The sequence below is a fragment of the Notolabrus celidotus genome, chromosome 18, assembly GCF_009762535.1.
Source record: "Notolabrus celidotus isolate fNotCel1 chromosome 18, fNotCel1.pri, whole genome shotgun sequence".
NCBI classification, from domain to species: domain Eukaryota; kingdom Metazoa; phylum Chordata; class Actinopteri; order Labriformes; family Labridae; genus Notolabrus; species Notolabrus celidotus.
Genome location: NC_048289.1, coordinates 7,683,460 through 7,707,392, shown reverse-complemented (window position 1 = coordinate 7,707,392; position 23,933 = coordinate 7,683,460). Strand labels below are relative to the sequence as shown.

At 41.5% G+C, this 23,933-nt stretch overlaps 2 protein-coding genes across 2 annotated transcripts; both read right to left on the bottom strand.

The window, feature by feature from the left end:
• Positions 1–736: 736 nt before the first annotated feature.
• Positions 737–9,292, bottom strand: LOC117829869 (zinc finger protein 91-like). The gene is made up of 7 exons (XM_034707592.1): positions 9,092–9,292; positions 6,063–6,268; positions 5,151–5,252; positions 4,833–4,928; positions 3,565–3,675; positions 3,304–3,427; positions 737–3,161 (listed from the first exon to the last, which is right to left on the bottom strand). The coding sequence occupies exons 1-7, from the start codon at positions 9,117–9,119 to the stop codon at positions 1,114–1,116; spliced, it is 2,715 nt and encodes a 904-aa protein (XP_034563483.1). The 5' UTR covers positions 9,120–9,292; the 3' UTR covers positions 737–1,113.
• Positions 9,293–10,831: 1,539 nt separating this feature from the next.
• LOC117830078 (zinc finger protein 287-like) lies at positions 10,832–19,777 on the bottom strand. The gene is made up of 7 exons (XM_034708013.1): positions 18,639–19,777; positions 17,277–17,479; positions 16,859–16,954; positions 16,658–16,753; positions 14,642–14,752; positions 13,081–13,204; positions 10,832–12,993 (listed from the first exon to the last, which is right to left on the bottom strand). The coding sequence occupies exons 1-7, from the start codon at positions 18,664–18,666 to the stop codon at positions 11,048–11,050; spliced, it is 2,604 nt and encodes an 867-aa protein (XP_034563904.1). The 5' UTR covers positions 18,667–19,777; the 3' UTR covers positions 10,832–11,047.
• Between the last annotated feature and the right edge of the window lie 4,156 nt (positions 19,778–23,933).

The window sequence follows — 23,933 nt, the reverse complement described above, 5'->3', positions numbered from 1 at the left end:
GTCTGAATGTTGAAAACTGTCTATTTTTTTATCTATTATTTATGTTTGTCTACTGTTTCATGATTTTTATCCTTCTACTAAATTTATTTGAATGCATCTTTTTGCACTGGTAAATGGGTTGCACTTCAATTTTATTGTACAATGTACAATAACAATAAAGATAAATTCTTCTTGTGACTCTGTCCAGCAGGACAGTAAGACTCTGCAAGTTATGGACTTCAGAGCTGTGAGGGGGGGTGATCCTTTGTAATAATCCCTCCTAATTTAAATAAATAATAAGACCCAACACTATTTACTATGTATGTTAAGTTACATAAGTACAGAGAGAGTCTTCTTTCTAAGGCCTGATGAATTTTCAGATTTTTTCTCAGGTAACTCAACATGATCATGACTTTATGTAGGTATGCAAAAAATAATAATTTCCAACCAACTGTTGCGTCCGCTCGATTAGACTTCTGACTAACATGTTTAATGAGTAACAACTTGTACAGCTCTTATCAGCGTCCAGCACAGACACACTGCAGTGTAGGTGTTAAAGCTTATTCTATTATTTACATATGTGCTTTTCCTACTTTGACATGCAAAAGTGTTCGACCAATATCTTATATTATGTACTGCCTGTTGAAACATTCAGTACGAACAACTTTCATAAGCTGCCTTCCTGCACTGAATTTATCCAAAATGAAAAAGTAGCAGTAATTCAAATGCTCAAAATCATGACTCAAAACACTCCCGAGTTAATCCAGACATTTGGAACCAAATGTTTAATTTATTCAAGAAAAAGAAATCAATTCCAAAAAGGAAACAAGGTGTATATCATTTATACATACAAATCTTATTTTGAACTACAGCAAACGATTCTGTAAAAAATACAAAGTTAGATTTTTAATATGCACTATACATTTACACAGTCCTGCCAGCCTGAGCTGAGGCAGCCACAGAGATGGCATTATGGCAAACTTTGAACTGGACCACTTGTTTTTAAGTCTTCTATTTCAGTCAGGGTCAACACTGCTGAAGTCCTCGAGCAAGCCTTCCAGAGTTCTTTAAATTAAGCTGATGCTGACCTCTGTTGAGTGGTCATCGTGTTAGGAGTTAGTTTCGTGTTAATAACTATGCGTGAACAAGTCTCCTGTGTCTTTTCAGGCCGTGCAGACTGGAGAAGCCTTTACTACAAACTGTACAAACATACGGCCTCTCTCCTGTGTGGGTCCGCATGTGTAAGGTGAGGAAGCAGGACTGGACAAATCCTTTTTCACAGATGTTGCATTTAAACGGTCTCTCCCCGGTGTGGTATCTCCTGTGGATCTTTAATTCTGCAGATGATCTGAAGGACTTGTCGCAGTCGTCGCACTTGAAAGGCCGCTCTCCTGTATGGATCAGAGTGTGCCTCACCAGAGCGTCCTTGCCAAAGAATCCTTTCCCACAGTGCTCACAGGGGAAGCGCAGCCCTTTGTGATGGAAGTTGTCGTGTTTCAGAAGACATCTCCGGGATGTAAAGGTCTTCCCACACTGCGAGCAGGTGAAGATGGATGATGGTTTCTCTAAGATGGGCTCTCCAGAGTGATGAACGCGCTGCACATGCCTCGTCAAAGTGACACCATGCCTGAATTTCTTCCCACATTCCCAGCAGAGGAACGGATACGCTTTAGTGTGTTTCTTCTGGTGCTCCACGAGGTCGGAGTACGATCTGAATCTTTTGGTGCAGTGGGTGCACTGAAACGGTTGGTATCCGGTGTGTTTCCACTCGTGTCTGATGAAACGCTTCAGACTGGAGAACGTGGTCTCACAGTGCGAGCAGACGAAAGGCTCGGTGGGATTGTGGGCGTCGATGTAGTGCTTGTGAAGCGCCTTGAACACGGGGAAGTTCTCCTCACACCTGTTGCACTGAAAAGGAGTGTGGGATTCTTTGTGCATGGCCAACGCCTCGGAGTCACGCACCAGCTTCATGCACACCTCGCAGTAGAGCGGGTTGTGAGTTTGTTTGTGGGAATCTAAGGTTGATTTGTATTTAAACGCCTTGTCACATTCGTCACACTGGAAACAGTGCTTCACATCATCGGGCTTCTCTGGGTCCACCTGCTGCTCGCTGTAGCAGATGTTCCTTAAATGGAACCGGAAAGTCTGTTTGCACTTGAACTCAGCGCTGCAGTGAGGACAGAAGAACGGACCCTCTAACAGGCTCTTATCATCTGGGCTCATCTGTCCTGCTTCTAAGGACGATCTCTCTCCAGAATTGTCCAGGTCCAGGTCTGCACTGTCTGACGGCTCTCCTTCATTGGTCGTGTCTAAAAGATCCTGGCTTGATGATTGTTCCCCGTCGTTTGCTTCGGCCTCTTGTGGCTTTGGTTTCCTGCCAGGCTTTCCTTTCGTCTTATTTGAACACCTGTGCTGCTGCAAGAAACGCAGGCTCTTATATATTTTTTTACATGCAGGACAAGAGAAGGGCAGCTCCTCAGAGTGACGATTCATGTGGCGCTCCAACAGGTTTGCGCGGGCCACCACCTTCCCACACACTTTGCAAGTTCTGTCGTCCAGATCGTTGCTTCTAGCGGAACCTCGGCCTCTGCCAAACTTTTTAGCACTGTTGTTGGCTGCGTTACCGGCCTGTGTCTTTCCTGTTTTCCTCCACTGCGACAGGTACCTTTTCATCTTGAGTCCGCGGTTTTTTCGCACTGGTCTGTCCCACAAGGCGTCATAGTCTGGGTCATCTTGTATGCTCCTCGCTTTGCTTGGCACTTCGAAGTCTTCATCCACAGGAAGTTTCTTTTTACGCCCTCGTTTTTTGGGCTTCTTTTCTTCACTTTCAAGCATGGTCACCTGACCGTCTTCCCCGATCATCAGAGTCCCTGATTGTTCATCTGCCATTTCACTCTCACTGGCCTCGGCGCCCTCGATGGGGTCTGCCGCAACCTCACCGTCTAAGTCTGCTTTGACCTCACTGCTGAGACCAAACCACGGGGTCTGCACACACTCATCAGAAGTCCTGCTTCCTTCTACGTACACCTCCTTGTTCTCAGATTCTACCTCCATCTCTGTGCAGACTGTGTACACCAGTCCACTCTCTGCATCCGTTTCAGTTTGTTCATTGACAATCACAACTCTTTCCACAGGGGGGAGACAGAGTGCTGACAAAATGCCACTGTCCACAATGTAAGAATCTGAAAAGAGAAATCACAAGAACAGATTGTAAAATAGATCAAATGTTAAGTTGTACAAATTGGCCGATCAATTCAGAAGACCACCTTCACCAAAAGAAAAATAACAAGCTTCAAGAGGTCATTGCAATCCTGAGACGCTCACCTATGTCCCCTAACTGGCTGAGGTCTTTGTGAGTGTCCAGCAGGGTTTTTAGCTCCTGTGGCTGAGTGAAAGTCTCCATGCACTCATTCAGAACAGATGATGTGTCGCTGAGCAGAGATGCAATCTGACAAACACAGAGGGAAAACTTTGAGACAACAGGAGGACATCATACTAATGGCAGGTGATGTCAACAGCTTCTGCATGGGTGAGTGGTAGTTAAAAAGGAGTGTGCAGCACGTTCTTAAACTGATAGAAGCTAACCTGTTGGAGAGTCTGAGTGGGAAGAAGCTTTTCCAGTCTGGACAGAAACAGCCACATCAGAGTCTGGATTGCTTTGTCATACGTGGGGCCAAAGTCTCCTGGAAACACATCCTGGAACACAGTGGAAATTAATCGGTTATGTGAGATGAACATACATTCTACAAATTCTCAAGCAATTAGCATTATGAACGAAGAATACTCCCTGTAAAATACATTTCTCATATCACCTCTTCAACATTAAACTAAGCCGACGAAAAGGTTAAAATATCTGAGAACTATTTGAGCCTGAAGTAAGGTCTTAATTTGCTCTCTTCTCCCATAAATGACTCCAATGACTTCCGAGATTCAAAAGGGACCCCACATAATACGACAGGTTGACCTTGTTTGCTTAACAGGTTCATATTATGGGATGCTGTATGAAAAACAAAGCATTTTGAGTAATTGTAACGGCTGTGCGTGCTTCGCTGTAGCAGCTCCGTCCATCTCACCTGATGTCAGCGTAAACAACGTCTACCTACAAGTGAAGCTTTTTTTTAAAAAAACTTCTCAAAATGCAGAAATCTTTTTTTTTTACAGTACACTTTTAAAGTAAAAAAATGTTATTACAAGAAGGCAAAGTTGTCCTGTTATGCGGGGTTCCTTTTAAGAAGAAATTCTGGGACTCCAATGGACTGCAAAGTTTTAGACAGCCTTGTAACTCTTTTTACTTTTTATTGTAGGTCATTAGTGTCATGCATTTCACATCACTCAAGATGATCCTGTCTGTCTCCTATTGTTTTGATTGTTAAGTGCGTGATACAAAACAGAAACATTAGTATATATATGAGAGGGGCTGCTACGGGCCAGGTGCTAGAGTAGCAGTATCAGTGTTGTCACTACCTGGAGCTTGCATGTACGGAGCCTGGGTATTTTTAACGTGGTGATGCTGTATGGGTTGGGTTATTAAATTGGGGGGTTCTGCTGGTGGATATGATGGACAGTGGGAGCTGGCATTGAGGGGAGTTGCTCTGGGACGCCAGAGTTAACCGTCTCTCCGAGGTCTCGTGGGCCTAACAAAACTAAACATCAGTGAAGGGAGGAGCCAACTTGATAACCCCAGTGATGTGCAGGCTCTCGCTCCCCATCTGTCCTTTCTATCTCAGGCTTTGGGGGACATCAGGAGCCATGGGGTAGGCTACTAAATGTATCAGCAAAAGGCATAGTGGGGTGGGTTTCTTCACTGAAGTACCTTGTGTTTATCTTAATTATGAACACTACCAAAACCTTACCTGGAAAAAGCCTCTTCTTTCTTCAGGATCTCTCAGCAGATTTCGGACAAGACCCATGAAATGTGAGTCTGATTCATCCTGTTCTGGGTTTTCTGCCTGCAAGAGAAAATTGTTAAAGAAGGTTGATTAATTTCATAGCACATCAAAGCTCACATTTGCAACCAGGAACTTGTAAGTTCTCTTTGGTTCAAGTGATAAACCAAAGTGTTCCATCAAAAGGTTTACTGAGAGCAAACACTCATATCAGGACTTCCTGATCAATGATGATGTAAGCTAATATAAAACCCTGACCAGATAAAAACTTGGGTAAAGACTCACCTCCACGTTCCACAAAGACCTGAGGTTCTGCATCCGGTCCAGGTGTGGCTGAATTATCTGGAGGTCTGCGGTCTCCTCAGAGCGACACAGCTCCAGAATGAGCTACAACCAGAGAACAGCGACAATGAGGACTTGATTCAGAAACTGATCCATCTGCTGCTCTGTGTCCATTCATACCGTCTGTAAAGTTTAAACCTTCACTGAAGTCAGACATGTTTCTGATTCAGACCCTATTGGTCCAAATATGAGACAACCATCCCCCTCCTCTTTTCAGGATCAAGACTTTGTGAAGACCAAAACTTGTTTTTATAAAGTGAACAATGTTAATTGAAAATTACAGAAACACACTAATTAAAACATAGTTTGTTGTTTTTCATGGATTTCAAGAAAAAAAAACAAGTTTCTATCCACAGTGTAATATTCCAATAATCCACAGCATTTCAGAGGCAAAATTGCCCTAAAGCATGAACAGAAAGGTGCAGTGATGTCTGCAGGCTGGACTCAGAGTTTTGTACAGGTTGCCTTTCATAATAAAATTTTTTTATTTGAACAGCTATTTCTGCCCTGTCATCGTGCTGTCATTCACCCAACTGCTGCATCATGCTGCATTTAGTTCTGAGAACAGTGACAAAAACACTTTATAAAAAAGTCTACGACTATCAGTATATAAATGTCTCTTGGTCTATGAGTCTGTACATGCTGTCAGGTTTGATGGGTCTTTGGTTTGAAAATATCTCAAACAAATACTAGTCAATTTGATTTTCTTCAGACTAACAGATTCATATTCAATGAACAGACCGCCTAAACACTGATCTCCTTCCATCCCGAATTATCCCCACAGGATCCACCTCATCTTCATTTGTTAAACATTTCAGCTATCTTGAAAATGGACACATTTGTATTCTCACTCACCCTCGCTCTGAGACCCAGGATGAGCTCAGCCCGCTGTCTCACGGAGAGAAGCTGGGGAACGATCTCTGTGATCATGAACACGAACTCCTCGAGTAGCCCATAGTCTGACACGATTTTCTGCTCCACCGTCTGCCAGATCGCTGCAGAGACCAGCCGGATAGGTGGGACCAGGAGGCGCAGGGCAGAGAGGGGGAGACCTGAGGGACCTGCAGATAAGGAAAATAAAAAATGTTTAAAACTACTTTGAACAGAATCAGTCAGATCATGTTACCCTCATATAGATACAAATCTACACTTTTCCCCACAGCGGTATATTGTTTACATATTTTTAAAGATGCAGAGTGTAAACACTTCCTTGAATCAAAGTTTGTGATGTCTCAAGGTGACTTATATTCTTGATTTACTCGAGAACAAGGCCCTGACTCTGTAGTTCACAATCCAATCAGCTGCACTTTTTAGCACACTTAGCTGAGCAGACTTTGTACAATGTGTAACTAAAGTTAAATACTCAAGTGATCTGTTAAGAAAGAAGCCTTCCATGCAACTTCCACATACAATGATCCACAATAATTACAGTCCAAACATAACTACCCTCTACCAGGTCCAGAATTAATATGTATCCTCTCTGAAATCCAAAGTCACAAAACTCTATACTGGCAGGTTAGGCCAGTTTGATGCAGATTTCTCCTGACTGAGTATAACTCCACTTAAAGATAGAAGAATGTGGTCTCATGTAATACTAAGGTAAGACTTGTATCTTGAAACTCTGTAGAACCACTAGGTGCAAAGTTGTAATTGAAAGTACGTTGAATATACCAGTACATTCACAAAAACATGGAAAAAGTGATATTATTGAAAATCACTCAATATTGAAATATTCAAACATTTTGAGATCGACTGCCTTTAGTTTTAATTACGGCAAGCATTTGTAATTTATCGCCATGCTCTTGTATTTATGAAGGAAGAAACGGGAGAGTTAGACCGCTGCATTACGTCCTCTCAGGCCCACCCAAATATCCTCAGTGGGTTTAAGGTCTAGACTCTGTGATGGCCAATCCATCTAGAAAAGGGTGTCTCATGCACCCTGAACCACTCTTCCTCAATTTGACCTCAATAAACCCCAGCAGCAGATTTTGGAAGAAAATATCCATTGATGTAAACCCTGGTCATTCAAAATATTAATGTGGTCGCCTGACCTTTCTTTTTACAGGCATATTGCCTTGCTGAACCTAGACTGTATAAAACATGGACATATAGTCTCAGTGAAGCCACTCGTTGGTTTCTAAAGCAGAGTTTCAAGCTTTTAGACTTGAGCAAACTGAAGCTATTTTCCATCACTGGTACGTGGTTTTCTTAGTCCAGGGGTTCCCAAACTTTTCAGCCCGTGGCCCCCAAAATATAGGTGCCAAAGACTAGCAACCCCCATTGTTGCTCAAAGTGATTTAATGTGGCTTTATTTAGCCGGTCTGCAGAAAATTACCTTTATGTGCATGTGGCTTTTTAATGTCATTACATTTTCTATTTTCAAGGTTTTATTTCAAATTTAGCTACACTTTTGTCCATATTTTTTACTATAATTGGTAAAATGTACTATCTTAACTTAAAAAAAAAACATTCTGGAAGACATCTCGCGACCCCCCAGGGGGTCCCGACCCACACTTTGGGAACCCCTGTCTAAGACTACACAGCTGTGCTTGTGTTGTCTCACTCTCCCTGTTACATATAGCCATGAGTTCTACAGTAGTTTCTCATATGATGTGATTTCACAGAATATTAAACTGATCTCTGATCACAATCTCATACTAGATTCTTCCCTGATCACATTTGGCCTTGAGATGTTGATTCACCATGATTCTTCCAGGTTTTAATGATGTGTTTGACAGTTCTTGACCCAATTTTAGTACAGTGGTTGTAGGGCATCCGAAAGCTGCTCCCTTTTTGTCATTAACAAAAAAGAAACCTTCCATGATAACATAATAATATTCCAAATAATATGATAAAGCATTCAAATGGGTGCGGCTCTGTGAGATTCAGAACTGGGGAAAACTTACTGCAACACCAAAGATTTTGGGAGGAACTTCTACAATAAAATACATGAATAATTAGGCTAAAATGCAAACTTCATCGGTAAAAGTAGACCAGCATATAAATAGGTTGATCATATCTAACTAGGATAGCTACAGCAACATTGCAAAGGTCATCAAATGGGTCAAATTAAATCTCTCTCCTTATGTCTGTCTGCAGAGAGGCAGGGAAGTATTAGAATAATCTGCAAATAGTTGGTTGTCTATTGAATAGTATTTTCCCTTGAAATGCACAAAATTATTGATCACAGCAGTCCTTTTCCAATAGAAGGCTCTATCCTGTGTCCTTAGTAAGATCTGGGTGGTGACTTATTCTGTCTCAACAGTGTATTCTTTATTTATTTTAGCTGTAGGCAAAATAATATTACATTTAAATAATTGAACATAATGTACATTAATAATATATTTTATTAAAAATATATATGAGTAAAATATTGTAATAATTGAATTTACGTATAGTGAGTCTGCAATATCTTAAATGTTCATTTTCACGATTTTCTCATTTTCGTCCAGACTTTGAGTGCCGGATTAAGTTTTTATTTTACTGCATATCATAAAAAAGTGACACATTTATGCACAATCCCCCATACATTCAAGAACATCTGTAAAGAGCCTCGATAAGGAGACATTGAACTCTGTATCAGCCTGAGTTTCAGCCTCTACCCGTGCTAGCGTTAGCAAAGCTAGCACAACCTCTCTCCTAGCGTTAGCAAGCATCCCGACTGTGTTCACCGGGAGTGTTTAATCATTTACATCGCTGTACTGGTTTGTGCCAAGGGATAAACTAATTAATTTCAACGCTAGAGTTGAGGTATTTTAATTAGTATAAACATGAACTCTATTTTTTCAAAGTGCTATTTCCTGGCAGTTAGCATTAGCATTCCCGCGCGCGGGCTGTGTTTGAGGCCTAGCTAAACAAATCAGTCTGTAACTCTTAAAACTCACCGTGTGACGCTGAAATACCTCCGTCCATCCTGCGTGTTCACCGCACTTACATTACCATTCAAGAGAATACTACTCTACGCACGCTCCAGGTCAGAGTTATTTTAAAGATGAGTATTTACAGAGACCAGAGTCACTCAGCCGATCTTTGTGCGTCAACCCTAAACGGTTGATGCGAGTTCCGTCCGGAATAACAATCCGGCAGAAAATAGACGGGTTTGATAAGTTCCGCATTTTGGTTCCGACCTTCTTCAAGCACTGTCAGAGATGTATGTTGTTTGTATTACAAACTCGTTTGAGGATATTTAGCCTGGCTATGAAAGAGACTGAAAGTAATGTAAATGCATTTTTCTCAGCCACTAAAGCGAATAAAAAACAAAGCCACCAGTATAAAACTTGATTATTTCTGTCTACTGCTGCCATTATCTATTTTTTCAATGGGAACTTTTTAAAGAAGCGATATATTTGACATTTTCAAGGAACACACAATAGGATTATTTTAAAGCACCACTTACACCTGAACAAGTTTGAAAATATTGGAGATCAGCTAAAATTAATTTCCAATATAAAGCAAAGGCGAAGGAAATAATAGTAGATTTCTGAAGATCCAGGCTCTGCCATGAGCTAGTTAACATTCAAGGGGTGGACATCAGTGTGGTGCCAACCTACAAATATCTAGGTGTACACCTGGACAACAAGTTGGACTGGTCCCTTAACACAGATGCACTCTACAGGAAGGGGCAGAGCAACCTCTTTTTCTTAAGGAGGCTCAGATCCTTGGACATCTGCAGTAATATGCTGCAGGTGTTTTATCAGTCTGTGGTGCCAAGAGTGCTATTCTATGCTGCAGTCTGCTGGGGAAGCAGTATAAAACACAAGGATGCGAGGCGACTGGACAAACTAGTGAAAAGAGCTGGCACTGTGATTGGAACCAGGTTGGACTCACTGGGTGGGTTGTGGTGGAGAGATGCACACAGAAGAAGCTCGAGGCCATTCTAAATTACACAGTTCATCCACTTCACAAATTCTTTGTGGACCAGAGAAAGCATCAGTGGACGACTCATCTCTCTGTGCTGCAGGACTGAGAGATACAGAAAATCATTCATCACTGCAGCCATTAGTCTTCATAACTCTCTAGCCATTGGGAGATGATCTGACAGACACCTGAACTACTTGTTTTATGTGATTTTTATAATTTTATCTGCCAGACACCTGAATTTCCCCCTTCGGAGATGAATAAAATACATTCTATTCTATTCTATATGTATAAACATTTTTTAAATTTGCAGCGTAGTTAGTGAAATCTGGTTACTCAAATTCTGCAGGCTTTGAACAACTTCTTACTCTCTGATCGCAGCACGTACTGCTGCTGTTCCAAAATAACTTATATCAAATGAAAGCCAAAGTAATGAAAAAAGAAGAGAGAAACCAGTAGACTTTTGGGGGGGGGTGTACAGAATATGGTATCAGATCATGTACTGACAGGAGTACTTCTCTAAAATCCTAAAACAAAATTAAGGCATTGGAGCTTTTCCCTACTGGTGCGGTATCACAACAACAGGGATTTTTGTGAGTGAAATTGGACTTTAAATAAAATGCATTCTGGTTTCTTTTAAAAACAAAAAAAATGAACAGCCTACTCTTAAAAGTGTCTTTTGAAATACTCTGTACATGTCATTTTTCAGATCTACATGATGCCGAAAAGCTTGTTAAAGACTGGACACTAGAGATGGACACCATAAACTCATTAGGAACATGTTTACTGAAGGAAAAGTCATGTTACAAGTAAGCACATTTTTCAGTAAAATTCTATACAATTGTTAATCTTTAGAGGAGTCACCCCCTGCTGGACATTATGAAGAGTGCGGGTTACAACTTCTAACCACTTCCATCCACTAATGTCTATAGATGAAAAATGTAACACACTGCTGATTTTCAGAGTGTCATTGCCGTACAGGGTTATTTTGTTTCAGCTGTATGTAAAAGTCTTTTGTGTCTCTGTAAACTGTAGAGCTTAGGGAAAGCTTTGCCGCAGCAGATGCAAACAAACGGCTTCTCTCCTGAGTGTATTTTCACATGTGCATTGAGGTAACACTTTTTAATGAAACCCTTCCCACAGTCATCACACTTATATGGCCTCTCTGTGGTGTGGTGTAGGAGGACATGTCTATTCACCTCGGAGGTCGACCTGAAGTGATTCTCACATTCAGGCACGGTGCATTTGAAAGGTCTCTCTCCCGTGTGGATTAATTTATGTCGGGCGATCGTTGAAGCAGAGACCATCTTCCCACAGTACTGGCACTGATGTCGGAACAACTGCAGCAGTGTTTCAAAGTGTTTGCTCTTCTGGTGTTTCTTCAGAGCTCCTTTCTCTTTAAAGGTTTTGTCACACTCGGAGCAGGAATGCATCTTCTCATTTCGAGACTCGCTGTGGATGAGGTTCAAGTGTCGCAGAAGGTTGGACCTCTGTGAGAAAGTCTTGCCGCACTCTGCACACAGGTACGGCTTCTCTCTGGTGTGGACTCTTTGGTGTGAAATGAGATCTGCATCTGTTTTCACTCTCAAGCCACACTGGGCGCACTGAAAGGGTAGATGACCGGTGTGTTTCCACTCGTGTGCGATCAAACCGCTCAGCTTGGATAAAGTCTTTGGACAGTGGTTGCACCTGAATGGCTTGCTGATTTTATGGGTGTTTTGGTAATGCCTGAGCAAAGGTTTATACAGAGTGAAGGTCTCCTCGCAGCGGTTACACTGAAACGGCGTGTGAGAAGCTTTGTGTCTCGCCAACGCTGCTGCGTCTCGTAACACCTTCCTGCACACGCTGCAGTACAGCTCATCGTGGGTCAGTTTGTGTTTCTGCAGTGACACTTTATACCTGAACGCTTCCTCACATTTGTCACATTTGTAAAGGTTGCTGGCTTCCTCTGGCTTCTCTGGATCCACTTGCTGCTTCCCATACTCGAAGCAGGTTCTTTTCATGTGCTGCACAAGGGACGAGAAGAGTTTGAACCGGCTGTCACATCGAGGGCAGGCGTAGTTACCTGTGGGAAAGTGGGTTTTCATGTGAGTCCTCAGGCTCGTGTTTACATGCTCCTTGCAGATAAAACACTCTACTTTCTTTTTCGTGGTGCTGCCTTTAACACCTGAGACATCATTAGAGCTCATGAAGGAAGGATCCTCATTTGAGCAGCTTGACAGCGAATCATCATCAGAAAAACCTTTGACTGGAGGCTCAAAGGAAGACCCGTCATCAGAGTAGTGAGACCATGAATCAGCCACACTGGGACTGCTGGAGTAGTAAGACCAGGAGTCGTTTTCACTGCAGTTATCGACGGGACTTATACACACGTCTTTGAGGAGGCTGCTTGAACTCTCATTGTCGGAGTCGTCTGAAAGAGCCCTGTTGTAGGTTTTTCTAGACGCTGATTTCGAGGCAGGGAGAGCTGCTTCACGTAGATCCCTTTTCTCCTCCATCAGAATCTTCTTCATCCTCAGCCCTCTGTTTCGTCTTACAGGTCGAGTCTGCAAAGAGAGCGGCACGTCCACTCTTTTCAGCTGAACGTGGCATTGTTTTAAAATTACAAACGAATCCTCTTCTTGACTTTGAAAAGCATTTTCCTCAGGTTGTGTCATTTCTCTACAAAGCTCAGCTGATCCATTTTCTCCAACAGTTCCCAAAGAATCAGTTTTACAAACCTCAGTCTCACACATCTGACTGTCTGTGTGTGAGCCTGTCTTTGCCTGTGCTTTATGAGGCAGTGTTAAAGATTCAATCTCCAGATCTGAGGAACACGACAGCATCGTCTCCTGGACGTTAGCATGCAGTGGTCTTTCGTGAGTCTCAGTTTTCTCTACAGGGGGAAGTTTGAGAGCTGAAATGATGCAGGCTCCATCCAAGGATCCATCTGAAAGAGAAAAACAAAAGAGCACAATAAATAAAATGATCTTAACTCACAAGTTATTGTAAGAAATGAGTAACTGTGAAGGCTGACCATTGTGCTGCAGCTGCCTGACGTCTTTCTGATAGTGCAGCAGAGTTCTTAGTTCCTCACATCCTGAGACCGAGTTCATACAGTCCTCCAGAACTGAGGACACGTCAGCCAACATGGAGGAGACCTGGAGACAAAAGAAAGAGCAAAATGATATTTATATTTTGGAATATATCCATAAGAAAATCATGTCTGCTCAATATTTACACTTTATGGCATTTATGATAGAAATTACAACTACATGAAAATAAAATACTAAACAATATTAAATTGAAAAAGAAAAGAAGAAAGAAAAAAAAAACTGCTACTCTATTTAAAAGATGTGATTAAAAATAAAAATAGATATAAAAAACAAATGTAACCCCCCCCCCCCAACTCGTGTCTGTGTTTGGTGCTTAGTGCTTCATTTTATGTCAAACAATCATAGCTAAAAATAAGGGAACAATTTAGTGAGTAAGTAAGGGAACAGGTTTAACAGATAAACCTCACTCCCAAGTTCACTCCAGCAAAGTGTGTCCACTATAAGTTCTTGTTTTAGTCTCTGACAGGCTCATACTGTTGTTTTATAAAGGATCCCCACAGAGTTATCCCCTTTTGATATAAAAATAATCTCAAGTTTAACCTGAAACAGCCTTTACATCGCTCTCTTCAAAGGTAGCAGACCTCACCGACAAACAGTCATGTACCTCACATCAGTACCTCCGTCAGTAAGCTTGCTTGTGTTTTTTAAAGTCCAAACTCACCATTAACAGACCCCCTGAAGTCCAACAAAGTGGTAGAAATGATAATGTTTGGAGGACTTTAGGGGCTCGGTACCATTTAAAACATTTAATTCTGGAGGCTGGTGGCTTTTAACATAGATATATATTTATCGACTTTCAGTCATTGTCTTCCTCACATTATTGTCTTTTAGTTTCTTTCTTATTTATAAAGCACTTGGTAACCCTGTTTAAGTGCTATATAAATAAAGAGTATTATTATTATATGTCACTGCTGCTTGCTGAATCAATCTACTGTAGCAAAACTCTTTAGTCATTTAGACCCAAGCGTGCCGGATACGGCCCTGGTGGCGAAGCTTTCAGCAGTGTGTCTGCCCCCTGGTGGCTGGCTGCTGTATAGGTCGAAAATTCCGCAGTCAAAACTTTAAAAAAGAAATACACGACATACGAATGTTTCTCACAGCAGTATGCTGTGGTGAGATGTAGTTAGTATTTGACTGTTTTGTGTCCAAGGCCTCTTTTTCCTGAAAAGTTTATTTTTCGTTAGTTATTAGAGTTTAAAAAACGGGGTTTTACTTCCTGGTTTCCTTTGATTCACAGCCGCCATAGAGAGAAACTTCAAAGGACACACAGCGTCTTGTGACGCTACGCTGTAGGGCGGAGCTTGTTACAGTGGCTTCACAGGCTCTGGATGCACAATGGGGGCACCCAGGAGAGGGATTTTTTGGCTTCAGAACTGTACAACGGGAAGAGGCGGAGCAACGCTGTCCATTTTTATTTACAGTCTATGTTTAGACCCCAAAATAAGTCAAAAAAGTAGGACAGAGGTTTAGAAAGCCTGTTACCTGTTGGAAAGTTTGAAAAGAAAGAAAATCCTCAAGTCTGGACAGAAACATCCACATCAGTGTGTGAAGAGCTTCGTCATATCGGGGTCCAAACTCGTCAGGAAAGACTTTCTGTAAAATATGAAGAATATGATTCGTAGTGTTTAAATACTACAATGACATGGAAACTTCAAAATCAGAAATGCAACCTCTTAGACCTCAACAAAAGAAGCAAAGAGAGAAGTTTGATTTCAGCATGGAGAGACAATAACTATTAAACCATTAAATCCTTACACATAAACAACAACAAGACCATAAAAGTTGGGACATTCTGAAACTGAAAAGTGTTACTGTTTTAAAAAAATATATTTGCTCATTTTAAATTTAATGTCAGCGACAGGTTTCAAAAAGTTGTGACAGGGACATGTTCACAATTGTGTATCATTGTGACAAGTCAAGACTGCAGGCCACTTTATCACCAGGACTCTTCTACTACAGAGCAATGTTGTTGTAAAACTTGCAGAATGTGGTTTGGCATTGTCTTGATGAAATATGTAAGGTCTTCCTAAAAAAATCATTGTCTGGATGGCAGCATGTGTGCTGATAACAAGCCAACAAACTGGTCCCTCTCCTCTTCAGTGTGGAGGACACAGCGTCCATGATTTCCAAAAAGAATATCAGATTTTGATACAGACCACAGGACAGTTTTCCACTTCAGTTTCCCAGTCCATCTTAAACAGGCTCAGGTCCAGAGGAGTCTCCGGTGTTTCTGGATCATGTTTATATGTGGTTTCTTCTTTGCATGGTTCAGTTTTAACCTGCATTTGTGGATGCAGTGATGAACTGTATTCACAGACAATGTTTTTTTTGGAAGTGATTTCTACTACAGAATCATGTCTGTTTTTAATGCAGTGCTGCCTGAAGGCCTGAAGTTCAGGTCCATCCAGTAATGGTTTTGGCCCTTGTCCCTTTTGTACAGAGATGTCTCCAGACTATCTGAATCTTTTAATGACATTATGTACTGTAGATGATGAAATCCACTCGTTCTTTATCATTTCACTCTGAGGGACATTATTCTGAAACTGTTCAACTAGTTGCTCACACAGAGACTCTGGCTGTTTCCAAAACCGCCTACTATACTAGCAGTACGTACTGATTTGGCCAAAATTCAGTATGTAGTAAGTAGTATGTGAACAAGAGCAAAATCTGCAGTATGCCAAAACTCCCCGGATGTCTACTGATTCGGGAAAATTTCACAGTATGCATCGGACCAGTCTGCCTCCCGTACTGTTTCTCACAATGCACAGCGCTCGTTCCGCTTTTTCTTTTTCCTTCTTTCTTGACGAGAGGAAATCCGTTTTTGGGTGCTGTGGAAGTTATCAAATTACATATAAACCACTTCCTAACTTTTTAAATCATAAGTGAATGCTAAAGAAGCAGTTTCTCTATCGGCTTTGCCGTTGTTTACTTCCGCTTTCTGAAACCGGAAATCCAGTGACGTCTGACCCAGCATACTGCAACACAGATCCAACAGAATAGTCATACTACATACTGAATTCAAACGCAGTATGTAGTAGGCAATACCTACTGCCTACTAAATTAGTAGGTAGTATGTAGTAGGCCGTTTCGGAAACAGCCTCTGCCTCTCTGGAGTGTCCTCTTTGTACCCAGTCATGTGACTAACCTGTTGATCATTAACCTCATTAGTTGGGAGATGTTCCACCAGGTGTTTTTTAATCATTAATAACTTTTTCAGTGTTTAGTTGTCCCCGTACCATCTTTTTCTAAAGCATGTTGCTGGCATCAAATTTAAAATTAGCATCTTTTTTACATAAAATAGTAATATTTTTCAGTTTCAACGTCTGACATGTTTTTCTTTGCACTTCTCAAAGAAATATAGTCTTTATAGATTTGTAAACTATCAAATCCTATTTTTATCAGCATTTTACAAAGCATCCAAACTCTTGGAATTGTGTTTGTAGTACAGAGTAACATGTAGTATATACAGAAAAATTAAGCAAATAAATTTAGACTGACCTGAAAGAAATGTTCCCTCTCCACAGGATTCTTCTGCAAGTTTCTAACTAAATCCACAAACTCAGAGTTTGGGACTTCGATGTTCTCAGTCCTGGCCTGCACAACATACATATGAGGTTTATAAGTTAACAAGCAGAAAGCCCATTTTCAAGAGTATGGTTACAGAAGATTACTTTTTATTAACTGAAATAACGGCCTCACCTCTTTGTCCCATTCCTGGATCAGGTTTTGCAAACTGTCCAGGTGAGGCTGAATGAGCTCAGAGTCAGCTTCAAACCGACACAGCTCCAGAATCAGCTGAAAGCACAAAGACACGGAGTTGTGATCCAAGTGGAAGAAAAAAACACTCAGTCAGCAGAAACACTTCATGTTTGATAAGTTAGACCTTATCAGAAGCCTTCTCAATATTTCTACATCTGCACATTTACTTCAATACTTTTCAGTACCTCATGTTTAAAATGGATATCATCTCTGTTTAAAGAAAAAAAGAAAATACAGATGCTTGTGATAAGACTAGACAAGACCCCTCTGTGAAGTGGAGGCGTCAGACACTCAAAATAACAATCTGAGCCTGGCAGTGACAAAAAATCAAATAATAATAATTGTTTATCCTCCTCACCCGTGCTCGGAGTCCCAGAACAAGTTGGGCCCTCTGGCGATTGGTGAGTAGCTCAGGAACAATGTCTGCTACCATGGAAACAAACTCCTGAAGCATCCCATAATCAGCAACATTTTTCTGCTGGACTGTCTGCCAGATGGCTGCAGAGACCAGCCGGACTGGCGGGACCAGAAGGCGCAGAGCAGAGAGGGGAAGAGGGGGGCCTGAGTGAAGAGAGAAGAGGATTATCTTTACACCAGAGGTTGTTTTGAGGTGTTTCCACTTGATCAAATTTATGATCTTTCTTGTTCTGTTAAAAAGTGTACGCCTGACAGTAAAGAATAAATTACCGATAAAACTACATAAATGATATAAAAGCACTAGAAATTAAGCTTCCCACTGCCACTATGATGGAAAACGAAGAAGACACAACTGTGCTTTCCAGCTGACAAGTCAAAATGTATCTGTACTTTGAGTCAATCCGAGTGAAGATATCATGACGTACTTTGAGTTTGAGCTACCACCCAAGAGCTAAGCATACAGGTGCAGCTGATCAGACCAATGTGAGCTGACAACCACATCACAAAAACTGACAGAGCTCTATTAGGAGATGAGAATCAGCACAGACCTGAGGATGAAACTCAATCCAACAAGATAACTACAGCTCTGATAAATGAGTGGAGATACTGGGGGAGGCTGAAGTCTAGGTTGACATGTCGTTACCAGTTGTATGCCTTACTGTCAAAATAAAAACGTAATGCTGGATTTTAAGGAACAAAGTCCCTGAAGCTGTCTCCTTCCTAGGTTCAGGCAACACTGGTACATCTATAAGTCAAGATCATAAAGTACATTTCGTTGCACTAATTTGATTCACAAATCAACCATTGGCTACAATTGGTCAGAACTGACTTTAAGCTGATTTGAAATGCAAAATAATGGAATTTAAAATACGATCATGCAAGTCTATTTATTAATTGCTATTGAAATTAAGCAATTAATTAAAAGTAAGATGGTTTGACAGCCCTAACAAGCACCTAAATGTTAAACAAAACAAGACTTGGTCATGTCCAACTCCAAACGCATCATGATTTCTGATTAGATCTCAGACTGTTTTCTTTTTCTGATTATTTAATTAAAACATTTTGTTTATGTTGTCTTGTCGTGTTTGTTTTTAACAGATGTGTTATAGTATATATAGTATATAGGATTACTTTGATTATAAATGAATATATGAGCAGGAAAAACAAAGAGTACTTTCAATAACAAGTGTGCTTCTCTTCTGATAACATGGACGTTACTGACCGACGTGAACTATAAGCTATCAAAGCTAGCATGCTATTTAAATGTTTCACACCGAATTACTTGATTTATATATCAACTTACGTTTTCCCTTTGATATATTATCCTCCATCCTGTTATACCGCTTCAATCAGTCACTATTCGTTCATGCAAACCCGAAGAAAGTATGAAATCTTCCTCTTTCCCTCTGAAATGGAAGTTGTAGCTGTTAGTTTCAAGGGTCTGGTCCGTGATGATTGGTCCGCCGCTGTTTTTGTTCCGGGTTCCAGGTGTCAAAGGTTCCACCCTCATGTTTTACTCACTTCTTTGTGTTTGTCATGCAAACATTTTACTGGATCCGAACTACAGTAATAGTCAAAAACACTTAAATCACAATTTATTTTTAGTCTGTAATTCCTAATTATGATAAATATGTATTCTAATGATTACAGGTGTGCTTTACGCCGTGATATTAAAAGAAAAATTAAAAGTCTCTTGCTGGAAGATCATGATTATTAAGCTTTTAGAACTAATGTATTCATCAATGCACAAAGGACAGATATAATGTTGGGAGGGATTCAGTCGTATCGTGTATGAAAATTCCAGACACTGATGCTCATTGCTCCTCTCCTCCAGGTGGAGGCGCTGTGGGTCAAAGAAACACAGCTGCTCTGTGCAGGTGTGGATGGAAACAAGAAGCTTCAACAGAAGAGCTGAAGTTGTTTTAACCTGTACAACAAACTGTAGTCCACCTGTGTGTGTTTGTCTATCAGTGTTCAGAGTGTAAAAAGACTGGGTCCCGCTGTGTTACTCAGGCTGCACAACAGCGTCTATTCTCGGGCGCGATCCCACTACTGAGCGGCACGAGGGCTTTGACCTGCTCCGTTTCCGACCTGGGCCTGTGCACCCCTCCTTAGACGACCTGGTGGTCCCGGGCTCCCCAAGGAACACCATATCGATACCGAACTTAGTGCAGACACCCAATCGACACAGTCCGCTGCAGCTCAGAGCTCCTGAGCTCAAGCGGTTCTCCAGCCTCAGCCTCCCGGGAGCTTGGATTACAGGCGCGCGCCACCGCACCCGGCAAGAGAGCTCGGCATTCAGACAGGGTTCGAGGGTTTGAACCTGATGTCATCAGAGCGCAAGACCTGACTGCGGGGTTGGAGTTTGTGTTTTGAAAGTCTTAGATGAAATTTGCTGAATTTATATTTCAACCTTTTAAAACAACAAGAGCTTCAGAGTTTGATAACGTCTCTGTAAACTACTGAGTTTAAGTGACTCAAATAGTGGTCAATTTCCAAATACCTTTTATTACCTCACACATTGTTTTCTGCACTGTTTGTTCTGTTTTCAAATGTGACACTGATTTATTACCTGCATAATAATCAGCAAAGTGGATCTCATGTAGTGATCAAGGCTAACTCCATGAAGTGAAAGTGAATGAAGAAGGCAAAAGTCAGAACAGATCAACCAGAGAAAAGCATCAGTCTGTTACTCCACAGAGACCTCACATCCACTTTGACTGTTGACCCCCCTCTCTGTAAACCTGTTCAAGAAGACACTTTTAATCACATCTTGATGATGAATTCAGATATTTGACTTCTCTGAACTACACCATAAAATCAACAAATATTCCCCAGTAACCTAGAACTCTTTTCAGACTTCAGAAGTGTATCGTTTTGAAATAGGAGCTTCTTCTTCTTTTTAAAGTATACTTCAGTGTTGAAAAAAAAATACAATTTAGATCCTTTGATTTCAACTCACAAATGCTTAAGGCTTGTTCTTTTATTTCAAAACATTTTAGTCTGCTTGAAAATATTTGTTATGATTGAGACTGAAGAACAAAACCATGACTCCCTGATTTGTTTGATCATTAATATTATATCTGGAAAGTTTTCAGATATAATATTAATCATCTTTAGGGTTATGATTAGGGTTAGGGTTACTGTTAGGGTTAAGGTTATGATTAGGGTTAAGTTTGGGGTTAGGGTTCCGGTTAGGCTAGGGTTAGGGTTAAGGTTATGATTAGGGCAAAGGTTACCTTTAGGGTCAGGGTTACTGTTATAGTTACTGTTAGGGTTGAGGTTAAGGTTATGGTCAGGTTTAGGGTTATTATTAGTATAGAAGCTTAGTCCAGTACAAAAGCTGCTGATGGGTTTTTAGTTTTACTCCCGGTAGTGACTTGGCTGGCGCGCTGTACTGTCATATGTAAGTCAATACGTTACCGTTTGCTGTAGGTTTTTCAATAACAATTCTGTAGGCGTAATTTTGGGTTGCAGCACAAAGAAATCCATTTATTTCAGCACCATGCGAAGTGATAACAGCATCCACAAGTTTCCATTCATTGAACAAAGAAACAATTCAGCCGCAATTCCTCCATGCTGCCTGCCGACACAGCGGTCAAAAACCATATGCCCTTCGGGGTCAAAACACACACATCTGATACCTTGGCAGTGACGTACCAATATACCTGTGCCCTAAGCAAAAAGACAGCGACACCCAGTGGCACAATAACCAATGTGGTTCACAGCTTGACCCAAAATATGAATATGGCTCTTACACTGCGGCCCCTAATTTTTAGTGACAGGTGGAGCTAATAATTCACACAAACAAACAAAGAGCCACAAATACAAACGATGTTATCAATGCAACGTCATTAAACATCTTCAGTTGCATTAAATAAACAAAGTTTGGTGACTGGTCTTTCCAACACATTAGAATTTGTGCCTTCTGCCTTTCTTGAAGCAGAGGGAGGTACTCCTGAACCTAACGCTTCCAGAACAGATCCAAGATGTATTGAGCCTGTCTCCACCTTCTTCTTGCATACAGATCCTGTTTCACAAACAGCCCGGAGGTAATGCAGGTTTGCCTTTCAGGAGGAGAATATGATTTGGTGTAAGGGGTTCAAGATCGTTGGGATCCTCAGACAGCTGGGTGATGGAGCGATCATTTAATATGGCCTCCACTTCACAGAGAATTGTGTGAAGGCTGTCATCATCCGATTGCTGCTGGTGTAACACAGATTTGAGAACACGCCTTATTGTTCGAATTATTCGCTCCCAAGCTCCCCCGAAATGAGATGCTCCTGGAGGATTGAACTTCCAGTCCACTCCAGCTCGACTGAGCACTCTTTGGATCTGGTCGTGTTTAAGTGCAGCGAGAGCCCATCTTCAGTTCTCTATTTGTGCCAACATTTGTGCCATTGTCGGACAGCATATGAGAAACATGGCCTCTTCTACTTATGAATGGCTGCAAAGCATTTGTACATGCATCAGTATCCAGCGAGTTAGCAACTTCAAGGTGAACAGCTCTGTTTGCTAAACAGGTAAAGATCACTCCATAGCATTTACACAGGCTTCTTCCTCGCTTGACCTCAATTGGTCCGAAATAATCGACACCAACACTTGTAAAAGGAGGGAGATAAGGCAAAATCCTTTACAATGGAAGGTCTGCCATCTTTTGCTCGCCTGCTTTCGCTGCATGGAGTCTGCACGACGTGTCCGACAGTCGTTTATGACTTTCCTTACTGCTGAAGGGCCTTGTTATCCAATACTTTCTCCTAAGCTTGGAAAGTGTGTGGTTTCTACCACTGTGACCCAGTTGCTGGTGGATATGCCTCAGAATAAGCATTGAGATGTGCTGGTCTTTTGTGAGGATAAGCGGATGCTTGACTTCTTCTGGCAAGGCTGCCCTACTAAGTCTTCCTCCAACTCTGAGCAGGCCATCCTCCAGGCATGGATCCAGTTTTGTTTGTTTCCTTCCTGACTGTCGACTTCCCAGATGAGAGAGCATCAATTTACACCTTAAACTGCTGCTGAGCGAAGCATACAATTGCAATTTCTGTCTCACATAGATCATCCAACTGATCTTTTTACCCTCTTCATCTCCAGCTGTACATGTGTGGGTTCATTTTTTGCACCAGAAGCTTACAGCTCATTTCTTCTTTGACTTAAATTCAAGAGAACTCCTTTGATTTTGAGGAACCAAGCAATAGCAACCTTGAGCCTGCAATTAGTTGATCTGTCGCATTAGACACATCCTCTGTAATAACAGCATTCACAATGAACTAATTTTTACTTACAGATCATCAGATGGAATGCTGATTTCCATGATATTTTCTGGCCAATACTTTTCTGGCTTCCAAAGAAGCTGGGTCCTTCAATCCACCTGCTACCAGTCAGTAGGTCATTGACTGTACCGCAGACACATCACCTGCAGGATTATCTTTGGTATTTACATACCTCCATTGGGACACCTTTGTAGCATTTCTTATGGTTGTCACCCTGTTAGCCACGAAAGTATGAAAGCGCCTGTCTTCATTCATTATGTACTTCAGCACCAAAGTGCTATCTGTCCAGGACACAATGAATCTTCCAACTGCAGCTGCAGCTCTGCTCTCAACATTCTGTCCAGTAATGCAAGAACTGTGGCAGTAAGCTCCAGACGTGGAATGGTGACAGGCTTTAGTGGTGTAACTCTTGATTTACCGAGCAAAAATGCAACATGAACATTGTTGTTGTTCTCCAACCATATGTAGCTAACAGTGCCATACCCTCCTTCCCGCTTGCATCTGAAAAGTGATGCAGCTGGGTTACTGTGGGTTGTTCAAACTCCTTTGGCTTAATGCACCTGCTGATGGTAAATTCTGGCAACATGCTAAGCTCCTCCAACCACTTTCTCCACTGCTGCAGAATGTCATAAGGCAAGCTTTCATCCCATCCAGAGTTTCTCCTGCAAAGCTCCGGTAGCAAGACTTTGCCAGGTAAAGTGACTGGTGCAATAAACCCCAAAGGGTCATACACTGAACTGAGCATAGACAGCATGCCACGCCTTGTGTAGGGACTTTGGTTCACCAGCATCTTGAACTGAAAGGCATCACTCTCTATGCACCACTGGAGACCAGGGCTATCTCCAAGGGAAGATTGTCCCTATCCAAATCAAATTCTTTTAAGTCCTTAGCTCTGTGTCCTTCAGGGACTGTCTTCAGCAACCTTCGACTGTTACTGACCCACTTGCTTAAACAGAATCCTCCTCTTTGACGGAGAGCTGTAAGATGTTTAACCAGCTGAATGGCTTCATCTTCTGATGATGTGCTCTTCTAACAGTCGTTGATGGAGAAGTTTTGGTTCACTGTTTGAATCACCTCAGCAGGGAAGAATGCCTGCCCGTTCTCTGCTGTCTTCCTGAGTCCATAGGAAGCACAGCTAGGGGATGAAACTAGAAGAAAAAAAAAGCATGAATAATGATTTGTGTGTCATTAAAAGTCACTATTGATCTTATCCGGGCAATATTCCTTAGGTGATAAAAGCAAGACTGGATGATGTTATTAATATGTTTTTCAAATGATAGGTTGCTGTCAAATGTCTGATTTTTCAGAGATAAGTTTCAAGAAGTTTGCTG

Excerpts from the sequence above, each read along its gene's own strand:
- LOC117829869 (XM_034707592.1), bottom strand. The coding sequence starts at position 9,119 with ATGGACGGAGGTATTTCAGCGTCACACG. Across the intron at positions 6,269-9,091 it reads AGGTATTTCAGCGTCACACG|GTCCCTCAGGTCTCCCCCTC; the intron begins GTGAGTTTTAAG and ends CCTTATCTGCAG. Across the intron at positions 4,929-5,150 it reads GGTCTTTGTGGAACGTGGAG|GCAGAAAACCCAGAACAGGA; the intron begins GTGAGTCTTTAC and ends TTTCTCTTGCAG.
- LOC117830078 (XM_034708013.1), bottom strand. The coding sequence starts at position 18,666 with ATGGAGGATAATATATCAAAGGGAAAAC. Across the intron at positions 14,753-16,657 it reads AGAGGGAACATTTCTTTCAG|AAAGTCTTTCCTGACGAGTT; the intron begins GTCAGTCTAAAT and ends CATATTTTACAG. Across the intron at positions 13,205-14,641 it reads CTTTTCAAACTTTCCAACAG|GTCTCCTCCATGTTGGCTGA; the intron begins GTAACAGGCTTT and ends TTTTGTCTCCAG.